General features: G+C 42.8%; 2 protein-coding genes across 3 annotated transcripts; both read right to left on the bottom strand.

Moving 5' to 3' along the window:
• Positions 1-1,085: 1,085 nt before the first annotated feature.
• LOC133407808 (neuronal acetylcholine receptor subunit alpha-9-II) lies at positions 1,086-5,744 on the bottom strand. The gene is made up of 6 exons (XM_061686070.1): positions 5,702-5,744; positions 5,093-5,238; positions 4,213-4,367; positions 3,065-3,245; positions 2,607-2,958; positions 1,086-1,807 (listed from the first exon to the last, which is right to left on the bottom strand). Exons 1-6 carry the CDS (start codon positions 5,739-5,741, stop codon positions 1,086-1,088), a joined length of 1,596 nt encoding a protein of 531 aa, XP_061542054.1. The 5' UTR covers positions 5,742-5,744.
• Positions 5,745-7,525: 1,781 nt separating this feature from the next.
• ube2ka (ubiquitin-conjugating enzyme E2Ka (UBC1 homolog, yeast)) lies at positions 7,526-14,729 on the bottom strand. 2 transcript variants are annotated; one of them, XM_061686352.1, is made up of 7 exons: positions 14,406-14,729; positions 13,739-13,832; positions 11,540-11,598; positions 11,336-11,418; positions 9,147-9,246; positions 8,608-8,736; positions 7,526-8,543 (listed from the first exon to the last, which is right to left on the bottom strand). In XM_061686352.1, the coding sequence occupies exons 1-7, from the start codon at positions 14,466-14,468 to the stop codon at positions 8,469-8,471; spliced, it is 603 nt and encodes a 200-aa protein (XP_061542336.1). In that variant the 5' UTR covers positions 14,469-14,729; the 3' UTR covers positions 7,526-8,468. The 2 variants fall into 2 exon arrangements, with proteins under 2 accessions (XP_061542336.1, XP_061542337.1); XM_061686353.1 differs by lacking the exon at positions 13,739-13,832.
• Between the last annotated feature and the right edge of the window lie 3,582 nt (positions 14,730-18,311).

Raw genomic sequence — 18,311 nt, 5'->3', positions numbered from 1 at the left:
TCCTCACCCGTAATGGTTCTGGTTCTGAAATCCTCCATAAATATTTAGGTGTAGCACACAACACATTGCTCAAATAATTAAATACATTTCCAAAATAAAAAGGTGTAAATATCGTTATCCTCGCAGAAGTGCTTTGTAACTCTCTGTCACGATATGAATGTCGAATATTTTGCTTGCTTGTTTTTTTCCCCCTCCTTTACGCCCGTGTGATTTCTCAGTCACGGAGGCCACGGTCGCCCGCCGAGTTTGAAAGGCGGCATACGGACTCGTCTACATTGTTGAATTTGTTGCAGGTCGACGTTCAAGCATGGCTCCCCAATGCGAACTACCCAACGTTGCGCCGTATTGTTTGAACACGCCGCGACTTCGGAAGCGGCGGGGCTGTTCCATAATTGTCGGACTGTTCCATAATTGATGCCGTGTATTACCTTACATTCTCCGGTGCGGCAAACAAAGCTTGCTCATTAACAATTCACTAGGTGATTTTGAAAAGACATTTTGAGAGCACCGGGCATCTGCAGGTGAACAGCACATCGTCTTATGCGTATTCAATGGCCGTAAACGCGAGCTGCGCTCGGGAAGGACACGCGGCGATCGCGGGGGGGACGTTTGAGTGCTGTTAAGGAAAAAGTTTCGTGTTGCGCTTTGAGTTCAAGATCAATCAAAGACTTCAAATACACCCTTATGATTAGAAGAAACACCTGTGCTTTATTTTTAAATCGGTGACAAAAGTCAACATTAGGAAGGTTGTTTTAGCAAAGTTATAGTGACAGTACGGCGAACGCTGGCATATTCGCCGGTCAGTGTTTTTGGGCGGGAGAGGTCGGGGATGGAACCCGTTTTGCATTACATGCTAAAAAAAAAGTCTTTACTAAACCATACTTTCTGTACTCAGGCCCGAAAGTACACAAAATTGCTGCTTTGGTGCCATTTTGTAGCATCTTGGGGCCAAAGAACTCCGTTGAAGTAAGTTGAGGAGCGTCATGTCACGTGTGACATGAATATGAAAGCAAATCCGCAATCGGTGAAAGACCGTGCTGTGCTTCTCGACGCCGGAAGACGTCAGGAGCGGTCTAAAAGCACGGTCACGGGGCCTTCCCGATGACCAGGATGCTCATGAGGAAGACCATGGTGAAGAAGATCCACATGAAGAACCTGTCCATCACTTTGGCAATCTTCTTCCACTCGGCCCCCTTGGCGCACGTGGCCCTCTGCTCTCGGAAACAGTTTGCGATGTACTCGACGTTGCGCGCCAACTTCGGGTCCCCGCCGTTGCCATGACGACACAACGCACAGGCCCCTGACGTTCGCGCGGGGCTTCGGGCCGGTGGTTTTTTGTCTCCGGGGCAAAACGGAACCTTGCGGTCGTCTTTACAGCAGTCCCCTGCCGGAACTTTCCCGTCCGATTCTTTGTATTTCCCGAGCGGAAAGCTGGAGAAGAGGCTCCTCTCGGCCCTGGTGATGTGCTGCTGAGTTTTCATTCTGGGAGGTTGTCGCGGCGTTGCGGCCTTTTGCCCCCGTCGCTCATCTGGACCGCTGTGACCTCCCGCTTGGCCGTTGGCTCCGATCCGGGAGGCGAAGTACCGGCGACCGATATCGTCCTGAGCCGAGCGAGCGGACGCGGAGGAGGCGCAGTTCTCGCCCACCTCGTACACGCAGAAGATCTTGGACATGTAGTCGATGATGAGCACTTTTGCCCAGCGCGGAACGGGTTTGGCCTCGGGACCGCAGAAGTGGATATTCATGATGAAGATGGTGAGAGCTGTGGACGCCGTCACCATGGTCATGGTGGCGATATAGTACTTGCCTGAGTAACACACACACACACACACACACACGCACACACAGAGGATTTTACGTGGCTACCAAATTGGTAACGTGATATTCCTTAAGTGAAAGATATTTTTTTATATCATTCCGATCTATATATCTAGAATTCCAATCTATGTATCGCTCAAATCTATGTCTCTATCATTCCAATCTATCTATGTAGCTATTGCCATAAAGTATCTCGCTAATCGATATACGGTATGTGCCTATAGCTAGCTCGCCATCTTGTCTGTCTGTCTGTCTCGATAGGTAGACTAGAACGATCCATAGATTTGAACGAGGGATGGCTGGAGGGATGGAAAGAGCGAGATTTTTTTGGGAACCGGGTAGGTGGACGTGCCTTTTTAATTCTTGTTTGTCTGTATGTTCTTTGTGTTTCATGACTACTTGTCGTCACTGATGGCGTAGCGGTCCACTCGGGTGCGGGCAGCGTGGGTTCAGTTCCCGCTCGGTGACGGCGCGAACGTGAATGCGAACGGTCGCCCGTGTCTACGTGTGCCCTGTGACTGACTGGTGACCAATTTCAAATAAAAAGAAATAATTTGACACTGCTTTCTATTGGCTAATGTAATATACCTTCAGAGATCAAAAGTGTGTCTCTATATAAATCAGAGCATCTATCTATCTATCCATCATCCAGACACTGCATACTTCGCGCTGAGGATGTAGAATCATGAATTCTCTCACCCAATCGGCATGAATGAATGTATTGATTCATATTAAGATGACGGCCGAAAGCGTGCAAAAGCAAAAATCCGGCGTGAGACACGTCCCACCTATAAGAGGCACGCTCTCCGAGGGGGGCATACTCTCAGCCACCATGAGCTGGAACACGGTGAGAGCCAGCAGCACCGTCACCCCCAGGGAGACCTTCTCCCCTGAGTCTGCGGGCAGGTAGAACCCGAGAGGAGCCAAGAAGGAGATGAGGAAGCACGGGAGGAGGAGGTTGAAGATGTAGAAGGACGAGCGGCGCTGCAGCAGCACGGTGTAGGTGATGTCGGGGTACGGGTCGGAGCAACAGCCGTACATGATGACGTTCTTGGTGGCCGGCATGCCGTGGCACTCCCACTCCACATTTTCGACAAAGTCGGACAGGTCGCCGCTGTCCATGCCCATGAAGACGTCCACCTGCAATGACACGCGACCGGCCGACATTTTCGTCGTTTTGTCAACGTATTAAACGCCACAAGAAAAACAATGAACGAGCCCTCGCGACCCTCAAAACGCCCCATACCTGGTTTCCATTGTAGGTCCAGGATCCGAAGGTCAGGTTACATTCCTGGCTGTCGAAGGGGAAGTAAGAGACGTCCACCACGCAGGAGCTCTTGGTGATGGCGGGAGCGTCCCAGGTGATCTCTCCGTTGTAGCGCAGCTTCACGTTGGTGTCCATGGGCCCCGACAGGGCGTCGTCGGCCCTGGAGCGGCAAAGAAAGAGCAACAGCAACAGCTGGAGAACATCGAGTCCCCCCGTCCTCGCCTCCTCCTCCTGCTCCTCTTCTTCTTCTTCTTCTTCTTCTTCTGGGAAATTCTGGGAAAACTTACTGTTTCCATTTCATTTGGTTCCAGGCATGAATGCTTGAAGCGCAACTGGCGGTAAATTTAATGACATCATTCATTTTTTTTCCCCATTTAGTTGACATTGAGATTTATTTTATTGTCTTTTTATGTACAGGTCCATCTCAATAAATGAGAATATCAATCATGGAATACTTCATTTATTTCAGTAGTTTAATTTAAAAAAAAAAAAAAAGTGAACCTGATGTATATATATTCATATATCATATTTCATGATTTTATTTTTTGTCCTAAATTTTGATACCTTCAAGCAAAATCAGAATATGTTAAAAAAAAAAAAACATGGTTAGCGATTAGTCGACTTCAAGCGTTAAAACATTGATACGGAGAAGTAAAATCTACCCATCAACTAGTCGAGTATAGTCGACTAATCGACAGAATACAATATAGCGTGGAACCCGCTATTCGTGGGGGATAGAGACCAGGAGCGACTGCGATGAGAAAAAACATCTGCCAATAATTGACGCCCATTATAATTGCTATGAAAAAAATGCGACTAAGCGAGGGATCAGGTTAAAAAAAAAATAAACAATTAAAAAATGCGACCAAGTGAGGTATCAGGTTAAAAAAAAAAAAAAAATGAAATTTTAAAAATCCGACGCAGCGGGGGATCGGGGAAAAAATCCCGTGGATAGCTGGGGGTTTCTGCGAATAATGTTGGATGGTTAAAAAAATAATAATAATAAAATTAAAAAAATAGGTGAATCCGTGAATGCCGAAGAATGTGTATACATGAATGAGTATTCGTACATATTTATACTGAAAATCCCGATAAAGTAGGTATACGACAGGAAGGACGGAACATACTTGTTATAGAGGACGAGGTCGGGTCTCCACACAAGGTTGCTGGGGATGTGGATGACCTCCAGTCCGTCGTAGTCCTCTTTATTCCACTTCAGGTAAGCGTCGTGCCACCTCTGCCTTATCCACAGGTAGGCGATCAACACCTGGTTCCTCTCGTCCTGCCACGACGCCCAACGCAAAAGCTTTTAAGCACTTCTGCTGTCAGTCTTTCTTGACGTGTGTGTATTTATATTTATAGTACCACTTCACTGTTTTCAATCCTAGGGCGCTCACACGCACAAAACGACAACAAACAAACTCTTTTTCAGCGCAGGCTGACACAGCAGCCGCCCTGAACGGGAACCCGATCCAGCGAAGTAGCAGCAGCGGGCTCGGCCTGCTGCTCTCCGAGCCGTGCTTTTCATTCAACTTCATGAACGCGGTGGGCTTTTGTGCTGGCCCTTTGCGTCCGCTTCGCTTGCTTTTATGGAACCATTGGAGCTGCGTTCATGCAAATGTAATGAAACTTCCCAAGGGTGTTTTTGCCTGATTTTCATTTCCAACCTTTCAGCTCTCAGCTAATATATCAATAATTTACTTCTAATTGTACCTTTCGGCTGTATTGGGTCTACTATTGGCCAATTGAAAACCTCGAAAACTCATTTTTTTTATGTCTCGTTATTCGCTGGATTTAATAAAACAAATTGGGTACAATGAGTTTCAGTCGTGACCTGACAAGGCCGGTAAAATCAAACGAGACCTGAGGGTAATGTTTCTTACAGTTCAATCATCGCAACATTAATATCACATTAACACAAGTGAGCTTTCACTCATCATATTTCATCATCGAATACTGTCGAGCACCATTTTCTTCCGTTTTTGGGGTTGCTGAGGCGGGACTCACCATGTCTTTGATCTGCGAGAGCGTGATCTGTAAAGTGAGGTTAAGCGCTCGGTCTGTGTCCTCCACGGGCCGCAGGGCGCTGGTATAGTTCTCCATCAAATCCTTGAGGAGCTTGTGGGCATAGTGACCCTGGGCCGAGTGGACCACTGCGGGCACAAAGACATCATCGTATTTCACGTTCCAGTTCGTGGGCAGAACAGCCAAACCACAACTCTCGCTTCGATTGTGCTACGAGTTGCTCTCGGTTGCAGTGCATTGCGTCCTGCTGGCAGGTAATCTATCATTTTGAGGGGATATTAATATTCAGATGGAAATTAAATTAACAAAGTCAGTCAAAATGGAGCATTATCATCTTTGTAATGGCAGAACATTGAGAACATTCTTGTAAAGTGTGATTAGTAGTTTTCCCCAGCAGCAAGTAACAAAAGTAGAATTATCTGTATCTCACTTGAGTATTATTTAGCGGATGGCTTTTTACTTTTACTCCCTCCATAAAAAAAAGAAATGTAAAAGGTGTATTTTCCAGATGTTGTATATTTCTAGTGTCTCATTTCACATTATCAAAGCTATGGGAAGTCTTTTTGATAAACGTCTTTCAACAGGACTCACCCGACGGTAGGAGCATGCCCAGGCAGACTATTTGGATCATCTTGACCAGGCGGCACGGAGAAGAAAAATATGTAAACAAAAAGGAACCCGCGGACTACATGACCCCTCACACGAAGACGTCCCAACGCTGGTCGGTCCGCCACAGGACCTCGAGTGGGACCGGCGCTGGCCCGGCGCTCCGCAGGGGGACGACGCACAGCCGACTCTGACAATGACACCGGGGCTATCGCGTAACTCAGCAGCAGCAGTAGACCGAGAGAAACAAGATGCCCACCGGGAACCGCCTCGCCGCATGTGACTGATTCACCTGGCGGGCATCTTCACAAAAAGAAAAGATGAAAGATGTGTTGAAAAGATGGGGACCTTAGGACCACCTAGTACAGCTCAAGTTGTACAGTCATTGTTACTTTGTCTTTTTTTTTTTTTTTTTTTTGGAACTATGCAGATTCATGTAAGGCAACGATGAGGACAATGAAACCAGCCACAGATTGGCCAATTGCAGTTTAGTGGTCAAAGGTCAAGAACCTGTTACCTTATTATGTGGTTGGTAACCTAATTAGCTACATGAGAGGATATAACAACTAGTTCTGGAAAAAAATAATAATAATTCTAACTGACCTATGTTGGGATAACATGACATTTCAGATTGCGATTGCAGTTCTTTCCCCGTTAATCTGTTCCGGCCTCCTGAAAAAAAAAAAAAAAAAAGAAAGAAAAAACCTTCTCAAATCTGTTTTTCAATGAATAGCATTCAATATTATTGTACAATATAAAACCAGTATTATAAGATAACTCATAATTCAAACAGTTTGTGCATCATGATTTAATGCGTCAATTCAATTCATTGTGCTGCTCCTTCTGGTGTGCCCACCAGGGGACAGTATAATACAGTCATGCAAACAAACAAAGAAGAGAGGCTAAAGAATAGTATCGTGATATTGGCTTTCTACGTGTTCAAATACCCGTTGCTCAAATGGTATTACACTGCCACTACTGTCTTCCATTAACTTTATGACGTTTCCATTATGGTTTCACATTAAACTAATCAGGAGCATTCTGATAATCTCTAGTGTTGTACATCTTTTTTAAAAACGTATTGGAAATTACAATGTTTCATGTCCTGTATTGGTACTCTTAAATTATGCGGGTGCACCTTTGTGTCTGGCGTAGTAGCACTAGTAGCGGCGGAGAAGCAGCTTTGGTCTCCCGGGAAGAGTTGCAAGCTGGGTCACTTGCGCGAGTGCAAATTCGTCTTGTCGTCGTCGTTTGGGCTGCTTTGTAGCTCACGAGCGGGTCGGCACCCTTGAGCTGCTCCTGTGTCTTGAAATAAAGCCCACTGCCGGGGCTTTGTTGGCGATCATCGAAGAGGCACAACATGCTAGCAGGCGTGCCATCTGTTACCGTGTTCATTACCAGGCTCGGTGTATGTAAAGTGATCTGTATTTTGCGATAGATGATTATAACCCTGCTCGACATGTACTAAAAATATGTTTGCACCCAAGGTCCTGAAAACAATGGCAGTGGAAGACAAGTGTATAAACAGTCTCACTGGATGAGCCACACTAATAATCCTAATCCATTCACCACTCCTTATGCATTTTTCATTTTAGTTGATTTCACTTCTGTCATTGGACATTTCCATTTCCGCAGATGATTTAGGGCCTCGGCCTACTTTTAAAAAAAATTAGAATATCAGCATAATAAAGCACATATTGGGCGCTACAGAAGTTATATTGTTAACTTTGTTGTTATGGTAACTGGATGCAATCATGCCAGGAAATTCCGCACAAGAAAATGAATTCAGAGAATATACACAAAAGGCAATTTGTTAATTTACACAGACTTTATCTTTATTTACAGATGAATCTTTACACATATCTGTTGGCATTATCAAGGTGGCGCAATACTTGAGCATTTTCTTTTACTTTGGAGGTTGCATTTGTGTTTCTTCTAGGTTTTTAAAAACAAGAATCCAAATATATTCCTGTAGAAGGCCAAAACCAAATAAAATGCTTTTCTTTTTTTCCTTTGTCTTTTTTTAATGTGGTTGTTTATTCAAGTAATGAACCAGTGGGGGAGGGATGTCAGAGCGCTTTTAGAGAGTAATTACACTGCAAATATATTTTGGTGGGATTACTTAAACCTGGTTCCTAACTTGTATTGAGTCCGCGTCACACGAATGGGACGACATTGACGGTGCCGTGAACTGGTGTGGTCTCTAAACGAAGGAATATGCCCCGGTCATGTCTGTGCAGGAATTCTTTCCAGAACAATGACATTGGAATTTATTTTACATTGTAAGCTACCCTCACTAATGCCATGAGTGGCACGTGATAATGTATATGGGTTGTCTACAGTTTAAAATTATATTTGTTCCAAAGAGTCTGTCTGAATGCTTGACTCTTTCTTACAAAAAGGTTTTCCAAAACTAAAAGTGAATGCCTCCATAGATGATGAATGTTTGTTGTACGCGGTCAGAGACGTGACTGGCGGGTCACGGGGCGGGCTTAATAAGTGGTCGGACTTGTGATTGCAGCACTGACCGGAATGTTGAATGACCTTCACGGGGGCCAGCGATGCGTGTTTGCCGGGCAACTGATTGGAGTGTGTGGCACAACAGAGGGGCGGGGGAAGTGCGGGGCGGGGGGCAGAGTCCACTGCGAAACAGAAGGGGCGACGCGGGCAGAGACGCTGAGAATACGAAGACGTGTGAGGCGGTGGGGGGGGGGGGGGGGGATGAAGAAGATGTAAAAGCTGTTGTCGAGATTCAGTTACTGATTAATAGCTCCGTCGCCGTCTCCACGTCCCAGGATTTTGACGACAAGGCCACTATTACTGCATTCTGGAGGAGAAACGCACATGTGAAAAATCAGAGGACGTTAAAAACGCGACCGAGTGACACGTACTTTTTCGAAGCCCATGGCACAGAGTTCGTCTATTTTGCGCGTGTAATCCGGACTGGAGACGGGAGCGCCAGCGTAGACGTGAGACCAGAGCCTCGCTGTCTGTTTGAACATCTCGGGGTTCTGCTTGTACTGTGGAACGAACAAGCATTTCAATGACACCGGTGAAATATTCTATCGTGTACAGACAAGTGGTGCTCAAAGTTTTAAATAAAATTTAAAAAAATAAAATAAATAAAAACAATGGAAGGAAAAAGGATGGGAATTTTTCTACATTTCTGCATCAAAAAATGTGGGCTGATCATCTAAATCACAAGATAAAACAAAGTCTGCTGAAACTAATACCACACAATTATGCTTTCTATTTTTATTGAAAATAAACATTCACAGGACGGAGGAAATATGTATGATAAATAATGGGACGATTGTAACCAAATTCTGCCCAATCCAATATTTTGCTCCATTTCATCTGCCCCAGAAAAAGACATATTTCATATTCATAGAGGCACCAACATATTGTGGTAACATGCATACTGGCCAACCTGATTGGCTACCACTGCATCCTGTGGATCGTCTGGTTCCGCAGCTGCCAGCAAAGCTTGTAGTGACAAGAGGACTGTCCTAAGCGTCATGGCCGCCGCCCTGAAAGAAAGAAAGGAAGACAAACACGCACAGCACTCTTAACGTGTGACGCTCACATTTACTAACCGTCCATGCCCAATGAAAAGAATTATCTTAAGATTTTGTTTTTGTGTGTGCTCCAAAACACAAATGTGTCTACATAAAATATCAAAAAATGGATAAACTGATGTTTATTTTTTTATTTTTTGGGGAGGTGGGGATATTAGCCAAAAAATAAATAATTACAAAATATATATATATATATATATATATATATATATATATTTATTTTTTCCCGTGACATTTCTACAGTCAAATCGAAGCACTTTCAGGTTCAATTTACTTTTAATTTTGTTACCTTAAAGCTCTGGTAAATTATGGATCGACATCAATTTAAAAAAAACAAATTAAAGTAAGAGGAGAGGAAATTAAAATGTTAACACCTTTTTGCACAACACATACATATTTATTTATTTATTGACCGAATAATTTGAATCCCATTAAAATAAAATATGTTTTGCCTGACCCTTTATGTATTCTATAAAGAATTGTACCCATCTTACAATTTTTGCTTGGGTAATCAAACATATGAGCACAACTGTGTGTTTTCTAATTTACTAAATAAAAGTAGGGCTGTGAATTTCAAAATAAGAGCCAAGTCAATAAAAAAAAGAAAGTATTACGTGTTCAAATAAAGTGCTAAACTTCAGAATAATTCTTTGGAAAAAAAGTAACAAAATACAGATAATACTTCGTTTTGATCATATGGGTAGAAGTAAAATCATGGATTGTAAAAATGCATTATACATAGGTAGAAGGGTTTTCCAGAATTTTGAGGTCAACTTTGGGGGTGCGTATTATACACAAGAAATTACGGTAACCATAATCCTAGCCTTAACTCATCCTAAACTGCCTTAACCCCAACCCTAGTCCTACATCTAACCATAATAAACTTCTTTTTTATTTTGTACAAATGTGATGCATATTTGGGATGGACATCTCGTTACATCTGCGTAGACTACCCTTCCCGCGACGCAGGAGCCAACGATGTTGAAGCGGGGCGGGTCTTGCCGAGAAAGGCCGTGGGATTTCCAAGAATGCATGTTAGAATTTTACACGTCAATCCACGATATGGGACGTTCCCTTTCAAGTTTGTCCCAATTGTAATTTGTTTATGCTTTTGGTAATGTGTTTTCTGAAATGTAAAAGTGTTTCATCCATCCATCCATCCATCCCTTTTCTGTACCGCTTCATCCTCACGCGGGTCGCGGGGGCGTGCTGGAGCCTATCCCAGCTATCATCGGGTGGAAGGCGGGGTAAACCCTGAACTGGTCGCCAACCAATCGCAGGGCACATATAAAAAAACAACCATTCGCACTCACATTCATACCTACGGGCAATTTAGAGTCTTCAATCAAGCTACCATGCATGTTTTTGGGATGTGGGACAGTTTTTGTTCATTTGTTTTCTGAAATGTAAAAGTGTTTCACAATTTGTTATATTGTTTTGCACTACCAGGCCACCGTAACCGTACTCTCCGGCTTTTGTAAATGTTTTCTGCTTTTGATTCGGCTTTCTGATTCTGCTTTTGTAAAAATATTTCAATTTGTTAAATTGGTTTGCACTTCCAGTCCACCGTCGGATGTCCACTGTGTGGACATGCTAATAAGACACAATGGAAGGCTGCTACATTTCCTATTTTTGCGCTTCAGAATGAAACTTGGCAGGCAGGAAAAAAAACTAAGGTACAAGGTCAAATTTACTGTGGTTGTGCTTACATTATTGAAAAAGGCTCGTACAATTATTGCACAGCGCTCAGCCAAAGGCTTTGTTTGTTCAGACAACGGGTGCCCAAACTTTTCCACCGCCGCATGCAGAAAAATCAAAGAAAGCAGCAGCCACTTTGACATTCTTCACTGTTAATTTATTTAACACGCTAAAAGCAATGTAGACAAGTACAAAGTTCATTGCCGGCCATAGTGAATGTTACTTGTAGATTGAACATGCAGAGTGCCGGTAAAAGCATCCCGCAGTCCGGATTACGGCCGACTGGTCAGACTTGCGCGTTTGGTGTCGACACTGTGCCGCACTATTGAGAAAACAGACTCACCACTGATCTTTGAGAATGTCCAAACATATTGCACCTGTGACTGAACTGATGTTGGGATGCCAGATCTTTGTGATAAACCGCACCTGAGTGGGGTAAAGGAAAGGAAAGGAAAAAAACCGCACTTACAGATCATTTTTTAAAATTTAACACCAATTAAGATGGCAACCATTACATGATATAGAATTAAGATCGATGAAAGTCTACCTTGGGTGGATTGAAAGGATATGTCTCCGGAATTTTAATTTCTAGTTGATATCTACCCCCTGAAAGAAACAAACATAACAGATAAGGACATGTTAACACATCAACAAGCAGGTCAGGTGCTTATTAGCATCGCTAAGTTATTTTGGGTGCGGGTTTATCCCGTCACTGTTGATATATCAATCCAAATTTATAATGGCGCTTAGGTATTCCACCAAGAAGGTTCCTAACATTACATTTTCATTCCAAATAATACTAGGACTTTCAGTGAATCTCTATCATTTATAGAAGGGCAAATAAAAATGGTACCTTGTCTTACGAGTGCCCCAACTTACAAGTTTTCAAGTTTTTTTGCTTTGTGTTGAGTGCCAAGTTTGAGAAGCAAGCCAGCTTCAGATACACCACCGCTCAAGTGGGGGGGGGGGGGGGAAACAAAAAAAAACAAAAAAAACAAAAAAAACAAATGGAAGGTCACAGTCGCTGATGCACTTTCAGCCATTTATTGAACAGGACAAACAAACACACAAATACAAAATGACAACACTTGCAAGGAGCTGCAGTAGGCCAGCACTCATGCCCAAACCCTCATGTAGACTAACTAGACAAGTTCCTGACGTCAGACACTAGGCCACGCCCCTTATGCTACATTGCGACTCGGCTTGTTCCAACGTAGCAGAGCGGTGAGTTCAAAGAGTGTGTCCACAATTCGTTTTTCAGCTTTGGTAGGGTCAACGGCGCGCCGGTGCAAGCTCGACCATATTTGGAAGCTGTTGCTTAGTGGCGTCCGCATGTCGGCCCGTTGCCGTTAGCGCTCTGAACTCCGCCAACCGTTCTCCTATTGGATGCGCCGTCTTGACGTCGCAGACACGCCGTTTCCGATTTCAACTCGAGCACGACGACGAACGGCCGCCACGAGTGTCGCGCCACAACGTGAACGGGCTGGTCGACAGCGTCCTGCTAAGTGCAGCGTTAAAAGAACGCACGCCCGCACTAGCGCACCGCGTGTGTCCCGACCTCCGCCGAAACAGAGATTCCATCGAACCCCAGGTTAAGAAGCACTGGTCCATGGGATGAAGGCTTCAACGAAACGCTAGTTGTTGGCGAATAACTGTTCATTTTCACAATAAAAAGGTTCTTGGTTGACCAACACTTGTCTTTGTTCTGTCATCCAAGCAGAAGCGCAAGTAGATTGGGTGTCTTTTGACTGTTGCAGGCGGGCGTTTGGTGAATTTGCTGACTGACGTGAGGATTTAGGCTGTTCGTCAGCTTGCGTTTGCTTTTTCAGGTGGGCATTAACAGCTCTTTTGTTAGATTTCAGAATAGAGTTGCACATTTTGCAAGAGACCAAGCTACCGCGCTCATATTTTTAGTCATCTATTTCCTCGCGCTTGAGTCAAGGCTGCTAGTTTACTGCGTCGACCAACCACCTGTCGATTTCAGTGAGGCGCCCGTGTAGATAATTCATGAAACACATGATTGGCTATTAAATGTCAAACTAGGTTGGGCTGGACATAAAAATCAAAAGGTGGATCCACAATATCAAAAGGTTCTGCATGTATGCAGGGCCAGGAAATGTCATTTAGCACGGATTTAGTATTGCAGAACTAAAGACGGCTTTATTAAAAATACAGGGGCCCTATGAAGTTAAGTGTTAATTTGCGAGGCCTCGTGAAGAATTACGTTTATGGCTGTAATGCAAGCAGGACTGATGTTAGCAGCATCGCCTTCATATGGTGTCAGGTAGCATTTCGTCAAAATGTAAGCACTTTTTCAGAGCGTGAAAACATAACGGAATCCAAGTATTTCCACAAGAAAACTAACACCTGTGGAACCTTAAAACACTGTGCCTATATGACCGCGCCTACGGACTTTGTCTCATTTACGCAAACGAAATATCAAATGAAAGTAAAAGTGCACATTCATTGTGACTGTTTTGAGCCGCTCACTAATCAATCAAACTTAAAATTGTTGAAAAAGGCTTTCACGGTTAAGTGCTCAGCTGAAGGCTTTGTTGTTGACCCTTTCTGGGAAGTGTAAAAAAAACAAAAACAAAAAAAAACAAAAATGAAAAAAAAATCAGGCAGCTTTGTTGCTTATACAGGGCCACTTTGAAGTTAAGTGATATTTAGCGAGGCCTCCTGAAGAATGAAGTTAATGGCTGCAATGGAAGCGTTCTCCATGAAGTCTCCAGAGGCCTCTCACCTTCATACGGTGTGTCTGGTGGCCCTGCTATCTCCCCTTTAAGTTCTGTGAAGTTCTCGTCCACCAGATCCACCTTAATCTGGTTTTTGCTCGTCTGAAACGATGAAGGAGCAAAGAAGCAGTGAGCAAGACGGGACAGACAGGCTGGAAAGTGTTAATTGAGCTCGCTGTCAAAACACAAATCTGCCTAGGCAGCACAAAAATGACAGCTATTTAAACTGCGAACCCCCAACTTGCTGAGAGCCCTGATCACATTTGGACTTAATCACGTCAATAAACTGCGATTGAGTCAATGACAACGTAGTTTATGGAAGTATCTTTGATGGCTAACAGAGCTCGCAGTCACCATGGGGTTGATTGCGCGCTCGCTCGGGCACGCAACATTAAAAAAAAAAAAAAACGGGGCTCAATGAGCCACTGGAAGTGGCCTTAGTGGGGTCTTGGAAGAGCGCGTGAGTCGCCGAGCTGCCCACATGAGCTCCAAAGCACGACTGCTGCTACTTTGGTGAAGCTAAGTTAGCTCAAGCTAGCTATCTGGGGGGGTTAGCTGACAGCTGAGCCAGCGACAAGTCGGTTGCCTCGTTCTTCTTCTTCTTGTCACCAGCCGAGACAAAGAAAAAAACAATGTGCGTATTCAAACGGGGCTGCGGGGAACACGACGACTGACCTCTTCGCTTTTGAGCACCTCCTTGAATTCCCGTTTTATCCTCTGAACTGCGATGTTCGCCATGGTCGTCCACCCGGTTTCCCAGTGCGGTTTGGGGCCTGCGAACGTTAGCTAGCTTGTCGTGGCCACAGGAACGCAACAGCCTCCAAAATAACGCCCGCCGCTACGTTGTGCTCCTAGAGCGCCCCGGGCTGCCCGTCGAGACGTGTGGCGTTTTAATTCGTCAAACGGCCGTCTTTATATGTGTGCTATTATCAAACGGGGAAGCCTAGCGAGGTTGGAGGCAATGAAAACATTTTAATGGCAAGCTGCATGAAGTCTGGCTGAGAGGAACCATGTGACCCGCACGGCATCCTCAATGCCTCCTCTCATTGGCTAGCGGCCGCGTGACGTGTACACGACGGTTCAGGAAAATCACACTAATACTCACACTGTCACTACTACTCCTTCTCCTCCTAATAATAATAATGATGATCGTTCGAGGAAGAAGAATCATTTGTACAATCATAATAATTCATTTGCGTCTGCCAATCAACATTTCAGTGTAAAGACAAAAGGTTGTAGCTAATCTCGTATGCATATCCTAGAAAAATACTCATTATAGGGGTGCAACAATTCCTCGACTATTACTGACTATTTTGATCATCGATTCATCGTTTTGACGTTATTGTTTCCACTAAAATTGTCTAAATTGTCTGATTTCAGCTTCTCAACAACAGTAAATATTCTCTTGTTTCTGCAGTCCTCCATGATTATCCCGTGTTGAATCAAAGTTTGCAAACGCGATAAACATTTTTGCCTCGTTCCTCAAATGTTGTTGTTGCTGAATCATATCATTTAATTTCAAGTTTAACTTGTTCAAAACTGTGTGGCCAAATTTCAGCCCTCTGACCTTTGACTTTAACAAATTTGTCTTTGGTATGCTCGAAAAGGAAGCATCTTTTTATCTCTTTCGGGCCGTCTGATGAATTCCACAAGGTGGTATAAAGGTTAAAACACCGTGTCAAACTCAAGGCCCGGGGGCCACATTCGGCCCGCCACATCAATTTATGTGGCCCGCGACAGCGAATCAGGTGCGTCGACTTCATGTTTCTTGCTAAAATAACAACATTGCAAATCGTCTTCCCTTTTATATTACGTCGATTGCAAACATTTTTCTTCCCAATCCCCGTTTCAAAATAAACTGAACTAACAACTTTTTACTGGCTTCTGGTTTCAAATATAGTTATTCGTCAATTTTGGTTGTATATGTAATAACATGAGGCAATTGTACATTTACTGTATATGTGTTCGCGCTCATGACGGCCCTCCGAGGGAAACCATAACTACGACGTGGCTCGCAGCAAAAATGACTTTGACACCACTGCTGTAGCTGGTTAGAAGATTTGACTTTTCGTAGAGTCCCTGTATCACGTGATAAAAAAAAAAACCAAAAAAACAATGGCGCTGATTGGCCGAAGAGGAGATCCGTGTATCGCCGATCGATTGCTATTCCTTACAGTCCCCGGATGTCTGTCACAGCTAATTTTTTGAAATTGAATTTGTCGAACTGAATCTGAAACGGTCAAACTGAAAGTGAAAATATATCATTTCAATTTTCATTGCAGATAAAAAACAAATACAAAAATCTTACATTCACTTTCAAGTTTATTGGACTTCAGTTCCAGACTAATAAATTAAATTTCGAATTTTACTCTTCAGGTTCAGTTTTTAAATGCAATGTTTCAAATCAAGCAATTCGAATTCAAATTACGTTTTTCTAATGCAATTGTTAAGTGTGGAAATTCAAATTCAAATATTAATTATTCAAATACAGTTCCTGCTGGCACATATTTCAGCCCATAAGAATCACCTCTTTCATGCACTATGGAGGTAAGTTTGGATAAACTTTAAAGCAGACATGTAATCATAGAGGGCAAATATTATAAAAATATTTCTTTGAAAATCACATTTTCTCAAGCCTATCCTGACTTAAACAGCCACCATTAACTTCTGCCAGCTCTGCATCTGCATCTGAATACAACAGGTACTCACTGCGAGGGGACCACGTGAACCGATGCTGGTTGGATGTTGGGAAGCTCGCTCACGCCATCTTGTGGCAAAGTGTCTGAAGCGCTCTCGTATGTCAAGGTACCGGACGGTGGCTTGCAAAAGCACTCCTACCCCTTAAACTTTTTTTGCATTTTGTCACGTTCCACCCAGACTTCATTGGATTTTTTTTTGATTTTTTTGGGGGGAGGGATTTGATATCGTAGACCATCACAAAGCAACATATAATGGTCAAGCTGAAGGAAAATCCTGTTTTTATTTTTTTTTTCAAAATAATGAATGAATAACATTATTATTTTTTTAATTTTTAAAAAAATTTAATTTACAAATAAAAACATGTTAAAGTATTCAGGACCATTTCCTCTCTAACCCTAAAATAAAAAATCCACTGCAACCAAATGCTTAATTAGAAAATAGTCACCTGCCTTACAAGTGGTTTCACACGTTAAGACCACAAAATATGCTACTGCATATCGTTAGCCTAATAGCACCAGTCATTTAAGAGCATTTTCAGAAAACAAGAAAAAAACGCCAACAAACTAAATGAAAACGACGTCTAGTTGCTACGATTCAGACAAAGAAAAAAACAAAACATTTCTATATACATTTTTTTTAATTTCAAATTTCTATTTCTATATACATATATCGTGTATACATACATATGTACATAAACAGGAGAGGATCGGCTCTCAAATGGTTCCACAGTCATTTCCAGTACATTTTAGGCAACAATATGTCAACATTCGTCATCTCCAATCTCAAAAATTGATGTCAAATATGGGGTGCCCCAAGGTTCAACTTTGGGACCTTTGCTCTTCGTCCTTTATATAAATGTCTCTGTGACTTCATCGCAATTAGTCATATTTGCTGACAATGCCAATTTATTTCTGTCCCACAGCAATTTGTACGAGTTTCAAGATTTACTTAATGTTGAATTGAAATGAGTGGATACTTGATTTAAATGTAATGAATTATCCCTAAACATAAACAAGACAATTTTTTATTATTTTCCACTCCAAAAAACAAACAAACAAAAAATGTGGCTCACATCTGTCTCAACATAGATGGAAAGGAGTTGAAGAGTAAAGTCTACAAAATTCTTGAGGGTTGTCCAAGACAAATCACTCAATTACAAATGTCACATTGATTATCTGTTAGATGAACAGTCTAAATATGTTGGATTATTGATCAAACTTCGATTTCTTTTATCGTCCTTTATCTGCTTCCTTATCGTCTACAAATCCTTGTGTGAGTCCCATATTAATTACTCTTAACATTATATGGCGCAACACTTTCCTCACTCGCCTGAAGAAATTAGAAAGTGTACAAAATATGTTCTCTCGTTTATAGTCTCAATCTCCTGAGGCTTGAGCAGTTCAATGTCCATCAAATTGCATCCATAATGTACCAAGGGGTCTATAATCGCAATCCCACACTCTCCAAACTCATCCTAGTCAGCTGTCCTGAACACACCGACCGATAAAACTAGAAATGAGGTGGTTTTGTTTGGGTTTTTTTTTTTTTTTTTTTTACTTGTCGAAGGGCACAGCCGGGGACCCCCAAATGCTCAGCGCCCTGGAACAGTTGTCCCTGTTCGACGCCCCTGTGTGTACGCACCCCTAAATGCCATAGGATTTTTTTTTTTTTAATGCTTATTTTGAAGAAAGAGTCAAAATGTTATGACAACAACTATATTTTTTGGAGAAAAAAATCACGACAAGAATAGACATTACAAGAACAAAGGCATATTTCGTATTGTGTGTAATGAGGGAAGAAAAACAATTTACCAAGTGTATTTTAAAAATACAATTATATTCACAAAATATTAAGCCTTTTATTCTAGAAAGACGCCTTAAT

The sequence above is a fragment of the Phycodurus eques genome, chromosome 9, assembly GCF_024500275.1.
Source record: "Phycodurus eques isolate BA_2022a chromosome 9, UOR_Pequ_1.1, whole genome shotgun sequence".
Lineage (NCBI taxonomy): Eukaryota > Metazoa > Chordata > Actinopteri > Syngnathiformes > Syngnathidae > Phycodurus > Phycodurus eques.
This window is presented reverse-complemented; position numbering and strand designations above follow the sequence as displayed.

Coding starts and splice junctions, on each gene's coding strand:
- LOC133407808 (XM_061686070.1), bottom strand. CDS start 5,741: ATGATCCAAATAGTCTGCCTGGGCATGCTCCTACCGTCGG. Junction 5,239..5,701: donor GGGCATGCTCCTACCGTCGG/GTGAGTCCTGTT, acceptor TTGTGCCCGCAG/TGGTCCACTCGGCCCAGGGT. Junction 1,808..2,606: donor GGAGAGCGTGCCTCTTATAG/GTGGGACGTGTC, acceptor TGTGTTACTCAG/GCAAGTACTATATCGCCACC.
- ube2ka (XM_061686352.1), bottom strand. CDS start 14,468: ATGGCGAACATCGCAGTTCAGAGGATAAAACGGGAATTCAAGGAGGTG. Junction 9,247..11,335: donor GACATTCTCAAAGATCAGTG/GTGAGTCTGTTT, acceptor TCTTTCTTTCAG/GGCGGCGGCCATGACGCTTA. Junction 8,737..9,146: donor ATGCAGTGGTAGCCAATCAG/GTTGGCCAGTAT, acceptor TTCGTTCCACAG/TACAAGCAGAACCCCGAGAT.